This window comes from Bradysia coprophila, unplaced genomic scaffold (assembly GCF_014529535.1).
Source record: "Bradysia coprophila strain Holo2 unplaced genomic scaffold, BU_Bcop_v1 contig_87, whole genome shotgun sequence".
NCBI lineage: Eukaryota > Metazoa > Arthropoda > Insecta > Diptera > Sciaridae > Bradysia > Bradysia coprophila.
Window position 1 is genome coordinate 2,351,408 of NW_023504014.1, and position 21,640 is coordinate 2,373,047.

The 21,640-nt window shown below is 35.2% G+C and overlaps 1 protein-coding gene across 1 annotated transcript in view; it reads right to left on the reverse strand.

The window, feature by feature from the left end:
• Positions 1–6,451: 6,451 nt before the first annotated feature.
• The window catches only part of LOC119084691 (protein bowel), a 45,615-nt gene continuing 30,426 nt past the window's right edge, over positions 6,452–21,640 (reverse strand). The window contains exon 3 of the mRNA XM_037194771.1: positions 6,452–8,665. Coding sequence (XP_037050666.1) covers positions 7,417–8,665 — 1,249 coding nt within the window. The 3' untranslated portion in view covers positions 6,452–7,416. The remainder of the gene's footprint in view (positions 8,666–21,640) is intronic.

Consider the following 21,640-nt stretch of genomic DNA (forward strand, 5'->3'; position numbering starts at 1 on the left):
ATAACTTTCAGTAAAAAAAGGCATTGAAAGAGTTATCATTCTGGTTGCAGTTCCATCGATATTCGTATCGTTTCTTGCGGAACAATTTCTTGATAGATTCTTTGGTTGTTGTGACCGTCATTTTCGCCAGGAACAATATTATCGTCCTGTGAACGATAATATCGTTTTCTAAACAGTAATAACGTTCAAACAACGAAGTTAGCGTATGGACACACCAAAACATCGACTGAACAGAGGAAACATCTGTTTAATATTGGAAAACCGATTTATGTAAATTGCCTGCTGTTCGTTGCGGTCGTGGGCTACAATAAATCTCTCTCGTGCTTTTTTTATATAAAAAATAAATTCATCAACACTTTGAACGAACCAAAATGTAAAATATTCGTTGGTCGTTCGTGTTAGTGTTTCTTCTTCTTCAGAATTTTCAATATACTTACTGCGACTGTTCGATGTGTATAATATTTTTGGTGATGGACGTTTTTATGTTTTGTTTTTGTAAGAAGGCGAAGACCACCCTGTGATTATATGGTAGTTATGTGTGTCGATTTAATAGATCATAGTTGGTTGGATCCCAATTTTTTTTTTTTAAATAAAATATTCATAAGCATTCTATAAACCGACTTATTTGAATATGGAGTGATGCATGAGTTCAATGATGTTCCACCACCACATTTTATCGACACTAACGACAAAAATAAGCTCTGTTGCTTTGGCTAGGGGTTTTTTTTTAGTGGGAGAATGAGGTTAAGTGTTTGGTATTAACACTTTACAACATTCTAAACAAATGGCAATCGGTTTACAGTTTACAGTTAATAGTGCGATATGCTTACCGTTTCAAAAAGGCTAACAAACTTGCAAAGCACTGAAGAAGGAACGAAAAATATTTAAATGATCTAAATAATTTAGGTTTTTTATTATCTTCAATTTCACAATCTTTGGCGTCGTGGTTACCGGCTACATACAGATTTTGTTTTTAAAGAAAACTTCTCTAGAACCGAAAGTTCAATTCCGCCTTCGTAAAAGTCAATCATCTTGTACACTACCATTCCTTCTTACGATTTCTTGGATTTTAATGACAGCCAATTTAGCACGCTTCGCCGCTTCAGATGCCAATACGGTGGCTTTCTGTGTGTCTTCATTCGCTTCCGCTATTATTTCTTGCAGATCGTCCATGGTCTGACCGCTAAGCTCTGACAGCAGATCACTTTCATCATAGTCGCTGTGCCTGGACAATCGAATCTTCTTACCTCCATCAACTTCCGTTTGCGGTGATAAGTTAATTTTTCGCTTTAGTGTTCTGCTGTCGACGTCACATCCACTGTCCACATTGAACAAAAAGTATTTCTTGCCATGTCTCTGAAAAAATCCGTTTGCAATACCACGGCGTAGTACATGACTCACTTCCGCTTTGACAACGTCTTGAGGTTGATCTATCAAATCGCCGATATATTTAGCTAATTCGTCAGCCGAAGCTGAACCACCCAAAGCGTCTAGTGCTAACATTATGCTTTGACCGTTAAATTTTCTGTATTGCTGTGGTGTAAATTCCGGGATATCCATTTTGTTTTTGAAAAAAAAAACTAACAAAAATAGTTGTGCGTCCGAATCGGGTTTATAAATGATTCTGTTTGTCGTTAGAATTGAAAATATGTCTACTATGGTTTACGGGTCCCTGTCGAAGGTTCACATTCTTTCTTCTAAATGGTTTAATTCATGCTTCAAACGATTTTTGACAAACCGAGCCGTAACCTCAACGCTTTTGTGAACATTTTCTCAATAATTTTTTTTTCGTTTTGTTTCTATGGATATCGTTTCGACGGCTGAAATAACCTTGGAACAGACGTAACAGACCTGTATTGACTTCTAAAACTATAAGTGAGAGTAGCAGGGTGATCCAAGAAAATGCTTTTTGCTTAGCTGGTGTGCTAGATTTCGAGTAGATTGGCATCAGAGGGAAAATGGTTGCAATGCTAGCATCGCACGCTTGCTGGTATGAAACATGTGGTATCATTCAAACACCTCACGCGTCATGTACGTCCGTACCGAAAAAAATTGTACATGCACCCAATTTGTAACTCTTGTCAGCCTCTATTATTTCCGATAATAACCACAACCGCCTCAGCAACAGTTTTCCCCTGAAAATTGACTTTGGAACGTCGTCGTAGCCAAAGTGTTTGCCAAAGTGGACGCATAGTACGTTCTTTGCATTCCTTGGCCACTTGACAAGTGGCACTTGTACATAGTATAAAACCAGTAAAGAAAGTAAAAAACTAGATAAAGGAGCCGATTCCGATAGTTCTGCATTTGAAGCCAATTTCGTTATCTGATTTTGCGCTGGTTTAAAAAACGATTTTTTATGCCGACCTTATTTTCTAGGCATGACCATTCATTGGTAGGGTGATCTGAACAAACCATTAAGAAAAAATTCATACAAATTTGGACCACCCTAGTGAGTAGCATCTTTCGGTTTATTTTCAACATATTTTGATGTGAGTTTCATAGGGTGAATTGAAAAAAGAATTTGAATAGAAAAATATTCATTCTCTATTTGTTCATAAAATGTTTATCCCCAAATGTTTTCCTGTTTCATAGACCAGATTTCAACCAGTCAGTGTCTATCATTAAACTGTAAACGATAAATCAGTATCAATAAAATTAATTGCTAATTATAGTGATTTAAACGTTGATTAAAAAAAGGAGTAGCAGCAAAAAAAATAGTCTGTGATGACCAGGCAACAATCCGGTAAAACGCATGAGAAAATAAGAAATCGACAAATAAGAATTAAAATATTCCAACAAAATAATCCTTTTCTAAAATTTATCATCATCAATGGAATTTGACAATTTTAAAATGTTGAAAATTTGGTATAAGCAACGAGCTGTTCTATTTTAATCCGCTTAAGGTAATATAAAACCTGTCACGGTTCAGCTTTAAATTAGTTATGTAAAGTTGATTCTGTCGAATGGAAAAGTTGAATAAAACTGACCTGTGTTTTGGTTTGGACATTTAACTCAACAATCGACTTAATATGGCTTTTTCCTTAACTTAAATCACTTTTCTTATAATGGTCCATTCTTCACGGAAACATAATTCAGATATGAAGAAGGCAAAGATCGTGTTAACATTATATGGACAAGCCCAAAATTCATGTGATTTCTAAAAAGTAAATTCATTTTAATGTCGTATGAGATTGAACGAAATCGCGTGACCTTTGACCCTAATGTAAAAATAAAATCGACAAAAAAACTGAAATTAATTCATCTTACATTCACATTTGGTGTAACTTACATTTCCGCAGGGCTAACGAGCGAGTCAACTCACTTAATTTGCTGGATATTGTTATATTGACCGGTAGGATTACAGCCCGAGTGTTCGGTGATAAGAGCGTGTGACTCGTCAAAAAAGAAAATACTCGAACAAGGATGTAATCTTCTGTTCGTATCTCTTGCAGAATCTGTTTTTAGGAATTTAATTCCATAAAATTCTTTAAAATTTCCTAGATTTAACCCTTTGAATATTAAGGAATTTTAAGGAATTGTTTAACGATTTTTAGGATTTTTATGCAATATGCTATCTTACCATCGTTGTATCATCGACTATTCCAAACTTTTCTACACTTATGATTTTTTCGATGCAGTTGTACACTGGGTTGAGGAACGACTTAACATAAATAACTGAAAAGAACTGTTGTGCTACGTGATTCCGTAAGCTATAATACAGAATATTGTTTGGAATGAAAAAGAGCCCATACAAGCGCTCATTAATTCTGGTCGAAATTTCCTGAATCCCAAAAACCACTATAATAGGATATGTCAAGGTGCTTCAACTAATGATGGCGTTGCAAAGCTTACCACGACTGACCATAAAAAAATTAATTCCTTTTGGTGGGGATGCACACACATTTAAAGAACTGCGTGCCCCCCGAGACGACAACAAGCGAGAATTGACGATTGCCAAGGTTATAGAAGAAGAAGAAATGAAAAAAAAAAGATTTTGGCATTCATAACTTAAACCGTAGACGTTCGGGAGTAACATCTATTCTGTTCGGCCGAGTTCGAGTATTTCGAGTATTTGCAAAGACTTTTGTGAACAAGAGACACCGTTTTCAAAATTCTCCATACAAAATGTTCTCGCGGCGGTTGTTTTGGACCGTTTTTGACAGATAAAAATAAGGTTAAAGATTCAAAGAATTTTTTTTGAATTCTGTAGAAATTGTAGAAATTTCTTGAATTTTCTAGAAACTTTTTTAAAAAATTCTGTAATTTCTATAAATTCTATAATTTATAGAAACTTTATAAAGTTTTACAGGAAGAGAAAAGTGAAATTCGACTCGACATGGTTTCTAATCTGCGAGTAGCTGTGGTTTGTAAATCTGACGAAATATAGAATCTCCTAGAAAATCTATAAATAAATAAAAAAAAAGTTTTCTAGAAAATGGTAAATCTTCGTAAATCTAGTAAATCTTCGGTCGATAACATGTCCCCCAGCAAATGTTCGGCATTCTTGGTTTAAGGTAAAAGGCACAACTTTTTTATATTCTCTATTTATTGGCTGATTTCAGTGAAATGCAAAATTAACTTCGAATAAAATATTTTAACCGTAAAAGTATCCGTAAAATAATATTGTAAAACCGGTATTCTAATAAAAAAATATCTAACAAAAACTTATCTCGCCTCCTTTTAAAACTAATTAAAATATTCAGCGTTTTTTGTTGTTAAAGTAAACATTCAAATTCAGACGAAAAAAAAATCTTTTTCTTTTCACATTCATTAATTAGCTTGAGATCCTTATCACTACAATATATATGCATTCGCGATACATTTATTTTTTGTTCATTTATATTCCTTAAAGTTAATGTCTAAAATAAGAACATAAATCATTTTGTTTAGAACACTTAGTATTCAATTGCAATGGAATTATAATATTGGAATTACAGTTTTAAAAAAATAAACAAAAGGAAGCACTTACTTCTTACGTCTACTAAAATATTTTTCATACTCCACATACTACTGCAACCTTCACTGGTTTATTTGTTAATTTTCTGATTCACACAAAAGCTGTTTTTTAGATATGTTCACTTTTTAGCCCCGTACGAAGTACGAAGGGGCTTATAGGATTACGATGCCGTGTGTAATTGATGGAATTCGAAGCAGACGGTAAGGGCAAAGTGTTTGCCTATGTTTATAGATGACGAATCCGCAATAAAAATTTGGGCCGTCTGTCCGTCTGTCCGTCACGTCGATATCTTGAGTAAATCAAATCCGATTTCAAAATTTTTTTTTTCCCTGAAAGATAGTCAAAATAGTGAGGCTAAGTTCGAAGATGGGCATATTCGGGTCGGCCCTTCGTGAGTTAGGGCCACCTAAGTGATTTAAGGTCTTTTGGTGATATTTATGGCAAAATAAACGATGGAAATGTAAATGACACGGCAAATGATAGGTATTGTCAATACCAATCCAGGAAAAAAAAGTTTTTTAAAATTGGGTGAGTGGACCGTGAGTTAGGGCCTTAGAAGTGAAAAGCTACTAGGGCCCTATGTGTATTTTACATAGAACTCAAGTAAATTTCATCCGTTTTTCGTAATTTTTGTTTCATTTGGAAGGTAATCAAATGCCGAATAGAATGTTGTTGAAAAAAAATTAAATTTGGGTCCTTGGACTAAGGCCGCTACTAGGGCCCTATGTGTATTTTACATATAACTCGAGCAAATTTCACCCGTTTTTCGTAATTTTTGTTTCATTTGGAAGGTAATCAAAGGCCGAATAGAATGTTGTTGAAAAAAAATTAAATTTGGGTCATCGGACTAAGGCCGCTACTAGGGCCCTATGTGTATTTTACATACAACTCGAGTAAATTTCATCCGTTTTTCGTAATTTTTGTTTCATTTGAAAGATAATCGAACACCGAATAGAATGTTGTTGAAAAAAAAAATTGGGTCCTTGGACTAAGGCCGCCACTAGGGCCCTATGTGTATTTTACATATAACTCGAGCAAATTTCATCCGTTTTTCGTAATTTTTGTTTCATTTGGAAGGTAATCAAAGGCCGAATAGAATGTTGTTGAAAAAAAATTAAATTTGGGTCCTCGGACTAAGGCCGCTACTAGGGCCCTATGTGTATTTTACATATAACTCGAGCAAATTTCATCCGTTTTTCGTATTTTTTGTTTCATTTGGAAGGTAATCAAAGGCCGAATAGAATGTAGTTGAAAAAAAAAATTGGATCCTCGGACTGAGGCCGATACTAGGCCCTATGTGTATTTATACTCAATAAATTAAAATTTTAGGGCTATTTGAAATTTTTGTTTTATTTGAAAGGAACGTCGTACGGGGCTTCGTAATTGCGCTATGCGCAATTTATAAGATGTACACATTACATAATAATTTTACTTTAACTACTTTAACCGGCGCATAGGCTTACGGTCAAAGTAGGGTGACAGACGCGCTAGGGTTTCGTACGCAATAGATATACGGGTTTGTACGGGGCTCAGTCGCAGCAAACGCTCCGACTGTTCTGATGGCTCGTTTCAATGTTGCTTCTGTTATTGGTGACAGTTAAGGTCTCCACGCACTTACGCCGCATAGCTCTCCATTTACGATCGAACAATGGAAGCTCCTCAAACTTTCCATTGTTAAGAACTAAACGAAGAGCTAAACGGCGTAAGTACGATTACAGCTTTAAGATCGAAAGTCGGTCTTTTACGTCTGTAAAAGTGACATTTTAAACGTCAAAACGTCATAAAATGAAGCCATAATCTCAACACTGTTAACAATGCAATTGTCAAAATAACGAAGAAAAATTGGTTGTGCTTTACCGCTATTTTTTTTTTCAATTCTATTTCAGTAATAGAACTAAGAAGAATTATGCGAAAAAAGACCGACTTGATCCCAAATTAATGTTGATGGAATTTACGCCGTAAATTTAACGGTTCTTCTGCGTCCTCCAGTGGAGGAACTCCACGTGTCTTCTCTCATTTTTGCTTATCGAAAATGTTTGTTTTAACTAGTGGGAGGATTGTTTCCACTGTTGGTCAGAGCAACAGATTTCTAAGCAAGTAAGTAAGTGTGAATTAGCCCACGATTTGAATGTACTGATAGAGATGCAATAAATTTGCACAAAAAAATCGAGAAACATTAGAAAAAAAATCCATCGCGCTTCAAACATGAGTGGCACGGCTAAGAACTGAAACTGTAGAACACTGTTGGACACTGTGCTTAATTTGACCCGAGCTCTTTGTGATATGAAGATAATTTTCAAATTCGTCGTCACGAACAACCATGACATTTACCTGTCCGCAGACAAATCTTAATTTGGAGTCTTGAATCACTTCCTCTTCTTCTGCACACATGGACTAACTAATTTTGTAAAATTTATACTTGGTCCCGTTAAATGATTATTCGAATTCCCATCTGCACATTACCGTCGCATTATATCCTCGATACTAAATCCGGTTCTTTTAGGAGGCGCAGCTGGTTGAGGTGGCTGTAAGTGTTTTGCTGGTTGGGATGATTGTTTCAACATCTCTGCTGGTTGACTTTGATGTTGAGGTATTGTCGGTGGCATCATTAGAAGTTGCTGTTGATGCTGTAGATCTTGTTGTTGTGGTGAAATTCCGATTGTGTTTCGCGAAACGTTGAGACCAATTGACGGCATTGTGTGATTGATGTGGCTTAAAATTGGTGGAATTGGTGACGGTACTGCTGCTGGTAGTAAGTCACGAGGTTTTTCGCTTGAAATTGTTGATGCTGGGATCGTATCTTCTAGTGATTTGCCCTGCAGATTCGACTGTCCCGACAAATTCAATGGATGACCAACGGGAGGTGTGTTAGGAAATGGTCGACTAAGCATTGAATGTGGTTCTAGATCGATTCCAAGCGGTCGTTTACGAATTGGAATGGAACCCAAAAAACTGGGACCAGTTTCCAGTAAGGTTGTCGGTGGTACATTTGAATTGTTGGTGGCAGTGCTGGGATTCTTGTGATGCAAGTCCCGTCGCACATGTAACATTGGTACAAATGTGTCGGATGGTTTTCCCATATGTTGTGACATATGTCTGAGCATTGAGTACTGTGACGGGTGAACTTGATGACCATACTCGTTCTGTGGCCTCATCGTATAGTGGGACTGACCACCATCGTGATGACAGTGTGTAATTTCTGGCGGTTCATTCATACCCTTTAAATCGGACTCTAATTCACTTTCGATAGGTCGGTCTGCGATATGATCTTCATTTTCAATTTCAGGTGAGTCAGGTCGCGTAACTGCTGCCAGAGAGGGTGACCTCGACCGTGCAACTGGACTTTGAACGGGAGAATCCACTTCTAATACTGTGTCCTCTTCATCACTTAAAATTCGCTCATCGTCGCCAACATCCAAAACTTCTGCTGGAATATCGCCAACCGCATGGGTGAGTGCATGGCGCCTTAGGTCGCAATTTCTACGAAAAACTTTCCCACACGCTGAACACTCATACGGTTTGTGATCGGTATGTGTGAGCAAATGTGTTTTGAGATTTGATCGCTGATTGAAACTTCGGCTGCAAACCGGACATTTGTGTGGCGATTCCTCCATATGCAAAATTTTGTGTACAGCCAATGTACGTGACTGACAGAATCCCTTGCCACATTCTGTGCATTTGAACGGCTTCTCTTTCGAATGGATGTATCTGTAACGAAGAGAACAGAAAACATTAATTTATCGAGTGCGTACAGCTTTCGCAGTTAATTTAAATAAGTAATTCGCGACGTTCAAAATTTACTTCGCGTGCGCTACATGCAAAGAAAACTTTACAGAAAATCTGAAGCGCATTAAATTCCATGGTAGAGCAATGCACTTGATATGAGACTCTGGTGACTTTACAATGCATAAACGCGATGTACATAGCAACAAAGGAACGATAAATTTAACGACAACAAAAAAAGACGGAAAAATTCAAATCTGTAAGAACCCTGTGTGGAGATAACGTATGTATAAAAACACATTCTCGAAAGAACGAATGGGTTTCGAAGCATTATATAGACCGTATACGAAGCATATAAAATACAGTTTATGTAGCACATATATGCATAATATGATCACATCTCGTATGTATATAATGTCCGAACAGAGTTGAACTTAAGAGGAGAAAAAAAAATCTTCAGATTCCATAAAAGATTTTAATCTAACCAACAAAGACCCTGAGGTATGCCTATTAAAATAATATGAATTAGGTACATTGTACACTAAAAAAAAAGAGAGGATAAAATTGTTTTACGGTGGAAGAGTTGTAAGTATTTAATGTGAGCTGCCATCGAACATATTTTAAGAGACCATTGTAGTTATAAAGCATAACACAACTATGCATTAGGGTGGTTCAAAAAGCAATTTTTACAAAATACACATTGAAGTCAATCGATTGAAATGAGTTACGATGTTAATTATCAACGCACTGCAAACATCAGTCATAATAGTGACAGCTGTCAAATAGAGTATCCATATTTTTGTACAGTGCAACCATTTGTAAGACACATTGTCCAGTTTCAGTACTCTATTTGAAATTTGTTTGATATTATCGTGTTATCGAGAAAATACTTTCATACAATACCCTCTCTAGCAACCAAACTAGGAAAATTAAGGTGGTAAAACGTTACAGTGTATTCTGTCATAGAAAATTTTACACTTTTAAAAATAAATTAAATGAAGTATGAGCAACAATTTCATTTTTTGTGTTGAAAATATTACGTCTTGATTAACCATTTCGGTGTTCGAAAATGAATAATTTGTGATTGTGACGTGTTTTTTGGTGTGCTGCTCCGTTATTTTGGTGTGCAAAAATGAAATAAAGTTTAAAGTTTGTCTTTTTCGTGCTTTAAAAAAGAGCGCGGCACGGCAACTCTATTACAAGAAAAAGTCCGTGTCACATTTGTCAAAATAAGGTGGTATTTTGACTGCGTCAAAACGAAGTTTGGTTGCTAGAGAGGGTATTGTTTCAGATCGTTCAAAGCTACTGACGTTTTCTGTATTTGACGTTTTTACCAATATAGTGAATTTATCGTTACGCACATTTCAAGTGATTTTCTGTCATAAGGGAATTCCAAAGATATTTCTTTGCAGAGCTTCTCTCTAGTTGCAATTGAGCCATCCTACTCTGCAAACCGACAACAATAAAACGGAATTCGAACGAATTGTAAGTACACACCAATATCATCGCGCAAGTTATATGACCATGACAATTGATTCGCCTTTCGTCTAACAAAAGAAAATATTGATTTTGAAGATTCGTTCAACTCCAGGAAGTAATTATTCTCACTAAGGTGAAATTGGTGTTCGGAGTCGTTTATTGCGATTTTACCTGTACGAGTATGGGTTTGCGCCTCAGAAAAGAATAGACGAGAATATGGATAAAGCATGATGTATTACGTATTAAATGCAACTGTAAACGCAATTTTGTCTAGACAATCGAGAAAAGTTACTCGGAGCGATGAATTCAAGGCAGATTCATCTACCAAGCGCACAATGATCAACTACGGTCAGTATGGAATTTTAATTAAAATAAGTATTAAAATGGACATCGAATTTTGAATAATTATGTTTAGGTCGTCAGTAAATTGTAATGTTTCTAATGAGAAAGACCATAATATGTGGGCAACTTATCAATGAAAAATGCGGGTTGAATTTTTGAAGATTCAACGTCAATAGCAAGACCAGTAACTACAAGTTTTATAATCGAATGAATTTACGTCAATAAAAAATCCTACGCCATAAACAAAACATTTTCTGAAAGATTTTTGAGATCCACTATAAATTACCGATCTTATAGTTTTATTAACAATAAATTGAATTAAATCAACATAAATAATGGCATTTAAAAAAATCGTATCTACTAACTTTAAAGACAGTCTGTCTCCCGTTAAACAGAATTTTATTATTCATCGATAAACTTATAAATTTTCGATTAAAAATTTGCATAAATTTACTGCAAAAAATATTTTTTTTTTGACTCGTACAAAGTATAAATGACTATGTCGTTTATTGTTACGTCTGTAACACCTGCAGAGCAGAGTCTTAGAGTGATATTATTTTGACACGAAAATTATGAGTAAAATTTACAATTTCGATTTAACTATTTGCAATACCGGTACGAACCGGTATTTCGTAAGTCAGTTTTACTAATTCCGGTATACCAGTAATACCGGTATTAATTTGCACATTTGTGTACATGCGATTCGGGTTCTGCGCGAATAACTTTTCTAAGCTTTAATTATTTTGTTTTCGGGACAATTAGTGTTGAACTATCCGAATCGTGCGGGTCTTCCCAGCCAGATTGTTTTGTTAATGTTAATTTAATGCTTTTCACACTATACTATAAATGCTCGTACATTTAAATCACAGTATAAATTGTGAAGAAAAAAAAGAAGAAGAAACAGAAATCATATCTCAACCCACAGACTCGTTTTGTGTGAGATAATCTTAAATGGTATATTGTAACTAAACGAAGAGGAAAAAAGACGAACAAAAAAAAACGAATCCGTAACGTGGAACAGTGACATATGTTTTTAGGTCTATTTTCTTCTAGAAAAAATACCCTATTATGGCCGGTTTGTCTGTCTGTATGTCCGTCCGTCTGTCTGTACGTCTGTCTGTCCGTCTGTCTGTTCCACAAATTTGGTAGTTTTGGTAGCTCTCAGTCGGTAGTTGGTATTTTTGGTGGTTGGTAGTTTCGAGCTGGATTAACATTCAAAATTGCAAAGCCACCATGAGCATATCGACACCAGGTAAATAATAATTATTTGTTATCTGATCACCGATAGCTCACAGTTAACATTGCAATTCGAAAATTTGGTAGTTGGTAGTTGGACTACCAAGGCTATAATTGACTGCCAAACGTAATTTTTGGGGAAGATATGTTTACTATTCGAGAGCTACGCACCGACTGACGAAATTATTCTACATGCTCGGCTATTTATAAATCGGAAATTTGGTAGTCGGTAGCTTTGGTAGTTGGTAGTTGCGAGATGGATTGATATTCAAAATTGCAAAGCCACCATGAGCATATCGACACCAGGCAAATAATAATTATTTGTTATCTGATCACCGGTAGCTCACAGTTAACATTGCAATTCGAAAATTTGGTAGTTGGACTACCAAGGCTATAATTGACTGCCAAACGTAATTTTTGGGGAAGAGATGTTTACTATTCGAGAACTACGCACCGACTGACGAAATTATTCTACATGCTCGGCTATTTATAAATCGGAAATTTGGTAGTCGGCAGCTTTGGAAGTTATGGTAGTTGCGAGTTGGATTGACATTCAAAATTGCAAAGCTACAGTGAGCATATCCACACCAGGCAAATAATAATTATTTGTTATCTGATAACCGATAGCTCAGAGTTGACACTGCAATTCAAAAATTTGGTAGTTGGTAGTACCGAGGTTATAATTGACTACTGAACGTAATTTTTGAGGGAAAGATGTTTACTATTCGAGAACTACGCACCGACTGACAAAAATATTCTAACTGCTCGCCTATTTAAAGTTTAATTTATGGTAGTTGACTACCAAACTGGTAGTTGAATTCCAAATTGGTCAAACGTTAGTGGAGATGTTTACTCTTCAACAGCTGGATATCGACTGATGAAGCTATTCTTCCGCCTTGCCTACAAAAAAAGAAAAAAGACCTCACCAGGCTTTAGCCGGTCTAGTCTTGTATTTAATTAAACACAATGTCACCGCTCAAAAATAATTATTTTGCATCAATACGAAAACCAAACTCCTTTTCACATCAAAAACGTCAAGTTTCACTGACAAGTTAATTCTTAACGAACAAAATAGGCCGTGAAGAATCTAACCTCACAGTTAACTTTGATAGATTTAACTGAGCGAAAAAAGTTAACGCCAGTGAAACAAATACAATTTCTGTGCGTCCTCAAACATTACAATTACGAAATTAGTGAAATAACAATGAAAACGATACGTCCGAAAATATGATATTAATATGATATTAATGAGCATATCGACACCAGGCAAATAATAATTATTTGTTATCTGATCACCGGTAGCTCACAGTTAACATTGCAATTCGAAAATTTGGTAGTTGGACTTGTTGGTAATGTAATTTGTATGTACTGACCGTATGGTCATATGAGTCGAGATCATTATCAGATTGAATGTAAATGAGAGAACAGACGTCAAATAAAATTTCTCTTTCTTTTAACATCTCAAGCAGTGTAGACGTGTTTTTTGTTTATCCTGTCCATCAAGTTATCGCCACAATTTCAACAGGTTATGAGGCCCAGACAACGCTCAAGAATCTTTTTGGAAGGATAATAAAACATTAGGCAACAGTTCAGCATTAATTTTAACAATCGATGGTTTGAATCGGCAAAGATTCATTCGGATTCAACGTTAATGGTTTTGAAACGAGTGACTGAAAAGAATTGCGAATCGTTTGCGAAACATCGTTGTTACACCGGACAAGAAACGCTGAAACGGGACAACAAAGAGGTGAACGTTTGGTTGGTTTGAGACGTGAAAACCACTGGAAATCGGGAACGTTTGGTTGGTTTAAGACGTGAAAACAACTGGAAATCGGAAACGTTTGGCTGGTTTAAGATGTGAAAACAGCTGAAATTACATAGAGGAAAGTGACTGAATTGGTTGATTTTTGCGAAATACAGAGAACATGGCGACTGATGAATCAGCGAATAGCAGGCAGGTCAAGAAATTAATGGGACGACAAAATTACGACACGTGGAAAATTTATGCGAAATCCTACCTTGTCATAAAAGGATTGTGGAATTGCACTCAGACAGAGTTGTCGGAAAATGCAACGAGCAAAGACAAAGAAGCAGATTTGAAAGCCTGGTCGGAAATTAATTTGCTTGTTCACGAAAGCGTCCTGCCTTACATAATCAGCACATCAACGGCACACGCAGCATGGGAAAGTCTACAGAAAGCGTTCGAAGATAGTGGATTGTGTCGAAAGGTCGAGCTGCTTAAACAGTTAGTTCAGTTGAGCCTGGAGCAGTGCGAGTCGGTAGAAGATTACATCAACAAGGTCATGATGACGTCTGCAAAGGTCAAGAGAACCGGTTTGAATTTGAATGATGAACTAGTAGCGTCGCTTATGTTAGCGGGTCTACCCACTGAATACAAGTCATTGGTTATGGCGGTAGAAAATTCTACTTCTAAACTAACTCTGGATTCGGTCAAAACGTTACTGTTGCAAGATCCAAAACTCGCTGACAAGAAAAGTACGGATGGTGCGTTCATGGTCAAATCGAAGAAACCTGGAACATTCAGATACCGGTGCCATAGGTGTAATGAGATTGGTCACATGGCGAGAGATTGTCCTGAAAATGACGGGAAGAAATCAAGTGCGAACTATTCGAGCCGAACTGCATTCTGAATTGGAACAATGGTAGAAACAGTATGCGTGTATGTTCTGATAAATGAATTATGAACGAAGAACTTTCTACGTACAGTGAATTAGATGTACAGGAATTTGAATTTTTAATGTTTTTTTTAGTGAAGAGTTTTTGACGAAAATTTTTTGTTTTCTTTGTTTATTTTTTCGGTCAGTAATTACGCATTAAGTGGGGGTGTTGGTAATGTAATTTGTATGTACTGACCGTATGGTCATATGAGTCGAGATCATTATCAGATTGAATGTAAATGAGAGAACAGACGTCAAATAAAATTTCTCTTTCTTTTAACATCTCAAGCAGTGAAGACGTGTTTTTTGTTTATCCTGTCCATCAAGTTATCGCCACAATTTCAACAGGACTACCAAGGCTATAATTGACTGCCAAACGTAATTTTTGGGGAAGAGATGTTTACTATTCGAGAACTACGCACCGACTGACGAAATTATTCTACATGCTCGGCTATTTATAAATCGGAAATTTGGTAGTCGGTAGCTTTGGTAGTTGTGAGCTGGATTGACATTCAAAATTGCAAAACCACCATGAGCATATCAACACCAGGCAAATAATAATTATCTGTTATCTGATAACCGATAGTTCACAGTTAACATTGCAATTCGAAAATGTGGTAGTTTTGGTAGGTCAAATAGTTGGTAGTTGGTAGTTTCAAACAGAAATTAGAAAAAAGACCTCACCAGGCTTTCGCCGGTCTATTCTTGTTATTATTGTCTACTAAACATTTTATATAAATAATTTATATTTTGTCGAGAGTTTTGAATATAATGGCAGCTTTTGTTGAATATATTTACTTCGCTTTTAACTCAATCACTGAATCAATTCAACTTTATTTGTTGTGTTACATGCAACTTATGCGAAAAAAATAAAGTATCACCGCAACACAAAACTGTCTGTCTGTGTTTACAACCGGAATAAGATTTTGACTTCTCATTTGTAAAACGAGTACTTTCAGCTACCTACTGCTACTTCTTGGAAATTTAATTAATTAATTTTTGTTTCGTTTTTTTTTAATGTTTATTATGTTCCAAACAGATTTATTAGTCAATTGTATTTAAATTTAACTGATTTGCTTGGTTGCGTCCGCTTATGCTCGTCCAATATTTTCAACATCAGCAAAAGAACAAACAAAAAATGTTTTGTGCGATCTTTTGTTTCTCTATCTTTTTCCCACCACTTTACATAAATTATACTGACGTGACTAGACATTGACTTTCAAGATGTATCATCTTTTCCTTGATTTTTGTTATGCATTTTACATTTCTTTTCGTTTTTACTTTTGACTTAAATATTTTACATACTGACTGTCAGAGCTGCAGGGAGTGAATATCTTATTTTATGCAGATTTTCGCCTTTATTAATGAAGAGATCTTTTTGTTCAACAAATTGAAGTTAATTCTTGCATAGCAAATGTAAGTATAAGATGTAGATGGCGTTCATCTTAACCATAAAAAAACATTGCTGAAGACAATTATTCCTCCCGTACAAGACTGTTTGTCTGTTCTTGGCAAATAAAATAGCGTATAAATCTTCTGTCCAAAGTGACTATGTCCCAAATTGTTTGCAATACTCGGGATCAAAGATGAAAAGTCTCGTTTATGGCTTAAATTTAAAAATGTCCGTAGACAATTGAGGGATTCAATCGTGATCCCAAAGAAACAATCAGATCTACATTTTCTCATTTCTGTACTTAGATCTGATAATTGCCGAAACACCCTACAAAATTACCACTGTGCTCCGCCTCGTATCAACAAAATTCACACAACCTCGACATCTCAACTTTTTACCCTAGTTATGTAAATTACTATGAAAAACGTCGCTCTGATCCCATCAAAGAGACTGATATCAGATATTTAAGTTCTACCAACATTTATAACTTTGCGCGTACTTCCCTCTCTGTCTGTTGACAGATTTTCATGAAAATCCCATCGTATACTCGTAACGAGAGAAACGAAGCTCCCAGCATTAACATAGAACATATTTGTTGGCGCTACATTTCTCTCGTTACGGAAGGACTCAAGTATTCTTGGTTAAAACACACAATAGGTTTGCTCCAAGGCTGTATGAAATGACAAATTTCATCCACATTCAATATTTATATGGAACCACAGCACTGCTCCTAGCAAGATACATGATTTCGTTGTAATAGTTAAAACACACAATACAAACAATTCAAACAATTCTAAGCTGTAGCTCTTATCACTAAAGCCTACAAATTTGACACTTGTCACTGACAAGTTGTCGGTGTTTATGTTACGAACAGTTCTGTGATGAGATCGTGTTCGTTCGGCCAGTGAAAATTCGGGATTACAGTTATTCGGAACAAAATTTATGGTACACGCATACATGCATCAAAAATTTGAGGTCTTTTGACATTTGGCTTACGAGTGTTAATGCTAGGCTAGCAGTTATATGCCAGAAGAGATACACAGACAAAGCTGTGAAATTGGTGAAACTGGCGAACTTTTTCAGTTCCAGAGTAGTTTCGTTTACCTTTTCTTTTTTCTTAAATTTTTGTGTTACTTAATTCGATCAAGAAGAAGAAGAAGAAAAACAGTAAAATGTAAATCAACTGTAACTTTAATCCTATCGTTGTATATCTCTGTATTCACTTCTTTATTTCTTTGAAACCTTTTTTTTAAGGCACATAAAAATATATTTTTTATGCAGACTGTTGACTTAAGCCCCGAGAATATTTAATTTTTCTTTCAAGACTTTTTTTGTTTTTATTTACTTTTTGCGAATTTAAAAGAGAAAAAAATCTGTTTGGTTATTTTTTACCTTTTTCTGTATAGTGTGTACACACTTGGCTATTTGGATAAACTTTAACATATTCTCGTGTTTTTTATACCTCAAAGAGCTCACTTTAATGCAGGTAGATTGAATTCCATCGCATAAACATAGCCATTGAAAGAGAGAGAGACATAGAGAGAGAGAGAGAAATAATATTTATACTTATGAGGTTGTGAATGAGGTATCAATGTAAAATATTACAGAAATTTAAAACGAAATAAAAATCCAAATAAAAAATTAAATAAAAACAACATTAATTAGAATGCTCTTGACAGATTCAACACTTAGACTCTAATGAACGCTGTAAATATGTCATTATAAAATCTTTTACTGTCGAAACTATCATCTTGTTAACACTCAACCAGTGTAGTGGAATTTCTTGTTTTATATGCCATAGCCATCTATAACGTTTAAAACCACCATTCAGACAATAAGGTGGTTCAATTTGAAAAATTTCATGATTCAATGATTAACTTTTAAAAATTGTTTACAGATTAAGTTAAAGTGAAGAAGTCTCATGTTCTGCCGTAATTTAGATTATTAGAAACCTATTAAGTGAAAAATTTAAACAAAAGAATTCTCACTAGGTTTCTAATGTAAATTACGGCAAAAACGGGATAATAGATGGATACGAGGCTGATCAAGGCCTTGGGTGAAGGACATAATCTCATACGCTATTTTACTCAACTCAATACAGCAAAGCAAAGTTGCACTGCGTTGAGTAAACGGTTTTATCGATAAGCTTAAAATACAGTCAGCAGTGAAATGCAATTTTGGTAGAAAATTTCACTTTTTTTTCGCTAGCTGCGAAATAATGAAACATAATCCATATATTTTCTGTCAAAAATTCATTTCACGACTGACTGTATATTTAGCTATGAATTAACAGGCTCTATAATAAAAGAGAGACCTAAAAAATGTCACGAGCTTTGGTTAAACTTCCAGTTTTCAAATTCACAATGACTGATCCAAGTTGGAAAAATTCCTTCAAATTGAGGCACCCTAGCATACAATCAACCTTTTCACACTTCTTGAAATGTTTCAGTAATTAAGAAAAAGTTTTTTTTTTTTGATTTTGCAAACTTAAAAAGCATTAAAATTTTCTGCATACTTAATGACGTGCATAACATTAAATTTGGTCAACGCGATAGAAATGTGTTGTTTTTTTGTTCTTTAATCAAAATTTATGGTTATAATCGATAATCTTGTGTCTTTTCGCGTACCATAATACATACCAATCATCGAAGGATGAATAAAAAAAAATTGTTTGCTTGAAACATATAAAGTATTCACATTGAATCAGCAAAATGTAAATTAATAAATTTTTTCCGTATAGCCATCATACCCTCTCTGTCTCTCTCTATCTCTCTCGTTCACCAATGTTACAATGTATCATTATCAACATCGATTAAATTTTATTGCATTTTATGTTTTAAACGTAATATAAAACCGAAGCACATAAATACATGCATAACAACTGAACAGTGATATGGTGTTTTTTTCCACCATAACACCATACCAGTTTGTAATCAAACTTTTTTTATGCACACAATCAGGATCAACACCCGCTAGGAAATTAACTCGAAGTCAAGGCATAATTTTACATATGAGAGCATAATTCGACCATGTGTGAAATATACCTCATATACCCGCAAAAAACGTACTTTAGACGTTATGCGTTTTATAGTATCTATTGTTTATTGGTGCAATGGATATTTCGTTATGGTGATCAATTCGGTTGTAAAAGCCACATCGAGTAGGAAAGTGGCTTTGTCAGTTTCACGATCGATTGATATGGAATGCTACATCCCGATCAAGTGAAACTCTGAACTTACTGAAACTAAGGGAAGGGTTCTGAACACGTAAATGGCATCGTTTCATCATAATTTTTCAATAATGCTGACAAAAAATGTTTCTCTTCATATCATCAGAAAGGCTGGACCCTAACGGATGAATGAAAATACAGCGAACGGATATAGCGAATGACCTGACGTTTGAAATAACGTGTGTACGGAGGAAAAAGTATATTGACTGAAGCTACACTATTTCAAAGTTTCCGAAGTAAAGAAAAACGATAACCGATTTTGTAAAACCTGAAATAGCGAGCGAAGCGAGCTAAATTTTTCGTTTTATCACTATTAAAGATTCAATGATCAGGCTTTCTTTTTTCCTACAAAAGATATCGATTCGCTTCCCATTGTGCACCTGTTGTCATCAAATCATTACAATTCCTGTTCACTCATTTCGCTATTTTTACGATTTTCTAGTTTTTCAATCAATTCTCGATCTACATTGCAAGGAAAGTTTTTCCGTTTTTTGTTAATTTCCAGATTTCTAGTCATTTCCCGATTTCAGTCAGTTTCCAGATTTCTAGTCGTTCCAGATTTCCTGTCATTTTCCAGCTTCTCTTCTCCTTTCCATTATTTCTCTCCGCTGGGCTGGGTTGATTTCTCGGTTTCCGTTTATTTAAAAAAAAAAAATCCTGGACACCAAGGATAAACATTATCCCTCAAACTACTGGAAATCTTTAATCTATGTAACTCAACGTAGTCCCTTTTATTGATATTGCGGGCTCATCATAATTGGCGCAACCAATGTATCTCTGCCAATTTTTTCTCTTCTTAATTACATCTCATTCAGGTTATTTTATAAAATGCGTTGCATTCACCTGCATCTTATGATTTATTGTAAAAATCTTTAGGTACTGCTGTAATTATAGAGTTATTGCGGCTGACGCCGACAGCGTTATTAGGTCTACCCGAGAACATCTTTAAACACATATTATATGAAGAAGAAAAATCAAACGAGTTTTTTCTTTTCTTATTTACTCTTTTTTCTAAAATATTTAAACAGAAAAAAAAACATTTTTTTTGTCGTTTAAATTCTTCGAAGTCGCATCTACGAGTCAAGTTTAATTTTTATCATACGAAAAACCATCAAATCTAGAATTGATGGTTTTTCGTTTTTGGTTGAAATTCAATACACAAAATTCTGTTGGGTTTTCGTGTAGGTATCATACAATTGCTTTCGTCTTCTGATCTTTGTTTAGAAGAGAAATAAAACGTCAACACGGACGACTATTTGGTATTTTAACTCGAATATCATTTCGAACCATTCAAAAAAAAAGACTGAAAATATTCATAATTTAATAAATCTATCTTTAATGATTCATTAGTTAAATCATTTTTTTTTTATTAAGCTTGAACAGACAGTGTTGACTGAGCTGTACGTACGTGAATAAAATGTTAATTTAATTGATTATTGATTGAAAGAAGCTAAATTGAAGATTTTTATTGAATAAAAAATGGTCAAAATGTTTTGCCAACATTTAATCGGACATGTTTACTGCTGCATCAATTTAGTGTTGAAATGGTACATTGGCATTTTGTTATCTTTTATTTATCAGTTTAACAATTTGCAGATTTAAACTGTTTTCTCGTTAGCAAAATGGTATGTTACGTAAAAAATATCGAAAATAAAATTTGTGGTGATAAATAAGGAAAAGTAGAGAAACGTAATCATGAAGGTTCATTCCAATACAATATTAATTGATTAAAATTTAACTTTTTCAATAATCATTTTCTCGCCTGCGTTGTTAAACAGTAATTTATGCAACGAGTTCCGAAAAGTTGTTGTTTTTTCGCTATATGTCAAGTTGTCAATCGAGCGAAGCGAGTTTGATAAACAAATCGTGTGACTTAAACGTCTAGATCCGAACAAAATGTTACTACATCTGACCATTTTAAACATTTTCGCCTCTTCTTTCTTCCCTTCCGCAAATCGCAAAGTATTAGTAACTTTCACATCTCAATGGCGTAATGGTTAACTCATCTGATTTCCATTATTCAATTGAGTTGCCAGTTTGAGGGTTGGAAACTCAACCGCAGCAGAAAAGAAAACATCGGTTGTCAGACGTGTACACAAATACGCAGCTGGCTGAATCGGTTCAAATTTGGTGTAGTTGTGTCACCTGTCACACGGCTTACCGTTCAAGACATTGTTGGTAGCTGACGGTATTCTACTCCTACTGCTGTTTAGTGGGCTACTGCTATAGGTACTTAGGCGTAATAATCAAAAAATCCTTCAGAGTGTAAAACACTTTGAAGGCGTGGTGGTTCGGAATATACGTTAAGCATGTGGTCCCTAATGTTAGGTCGTACAATACCATGTATACAAATGCCTTCATTAGCTATAGCAGCATTGTTAGCCGAACCTGTCACGTAAGTGCTGAACAATACCATACGCTAACAACTTTCACAGTAAGAGTTTCAGATGCGAAAAAATTCGTGCGCGAGCTCGACAGCAATGCATTCCAACAAATCAATTTTTTTACCTTTTTTTGAAGCTTCAATTAAATAATAAATTTCTTTAGTGAGACGTATTTGTTGATCGGAGCCGAGTTGAAGGAGAGGGTAATACTAATCAAAC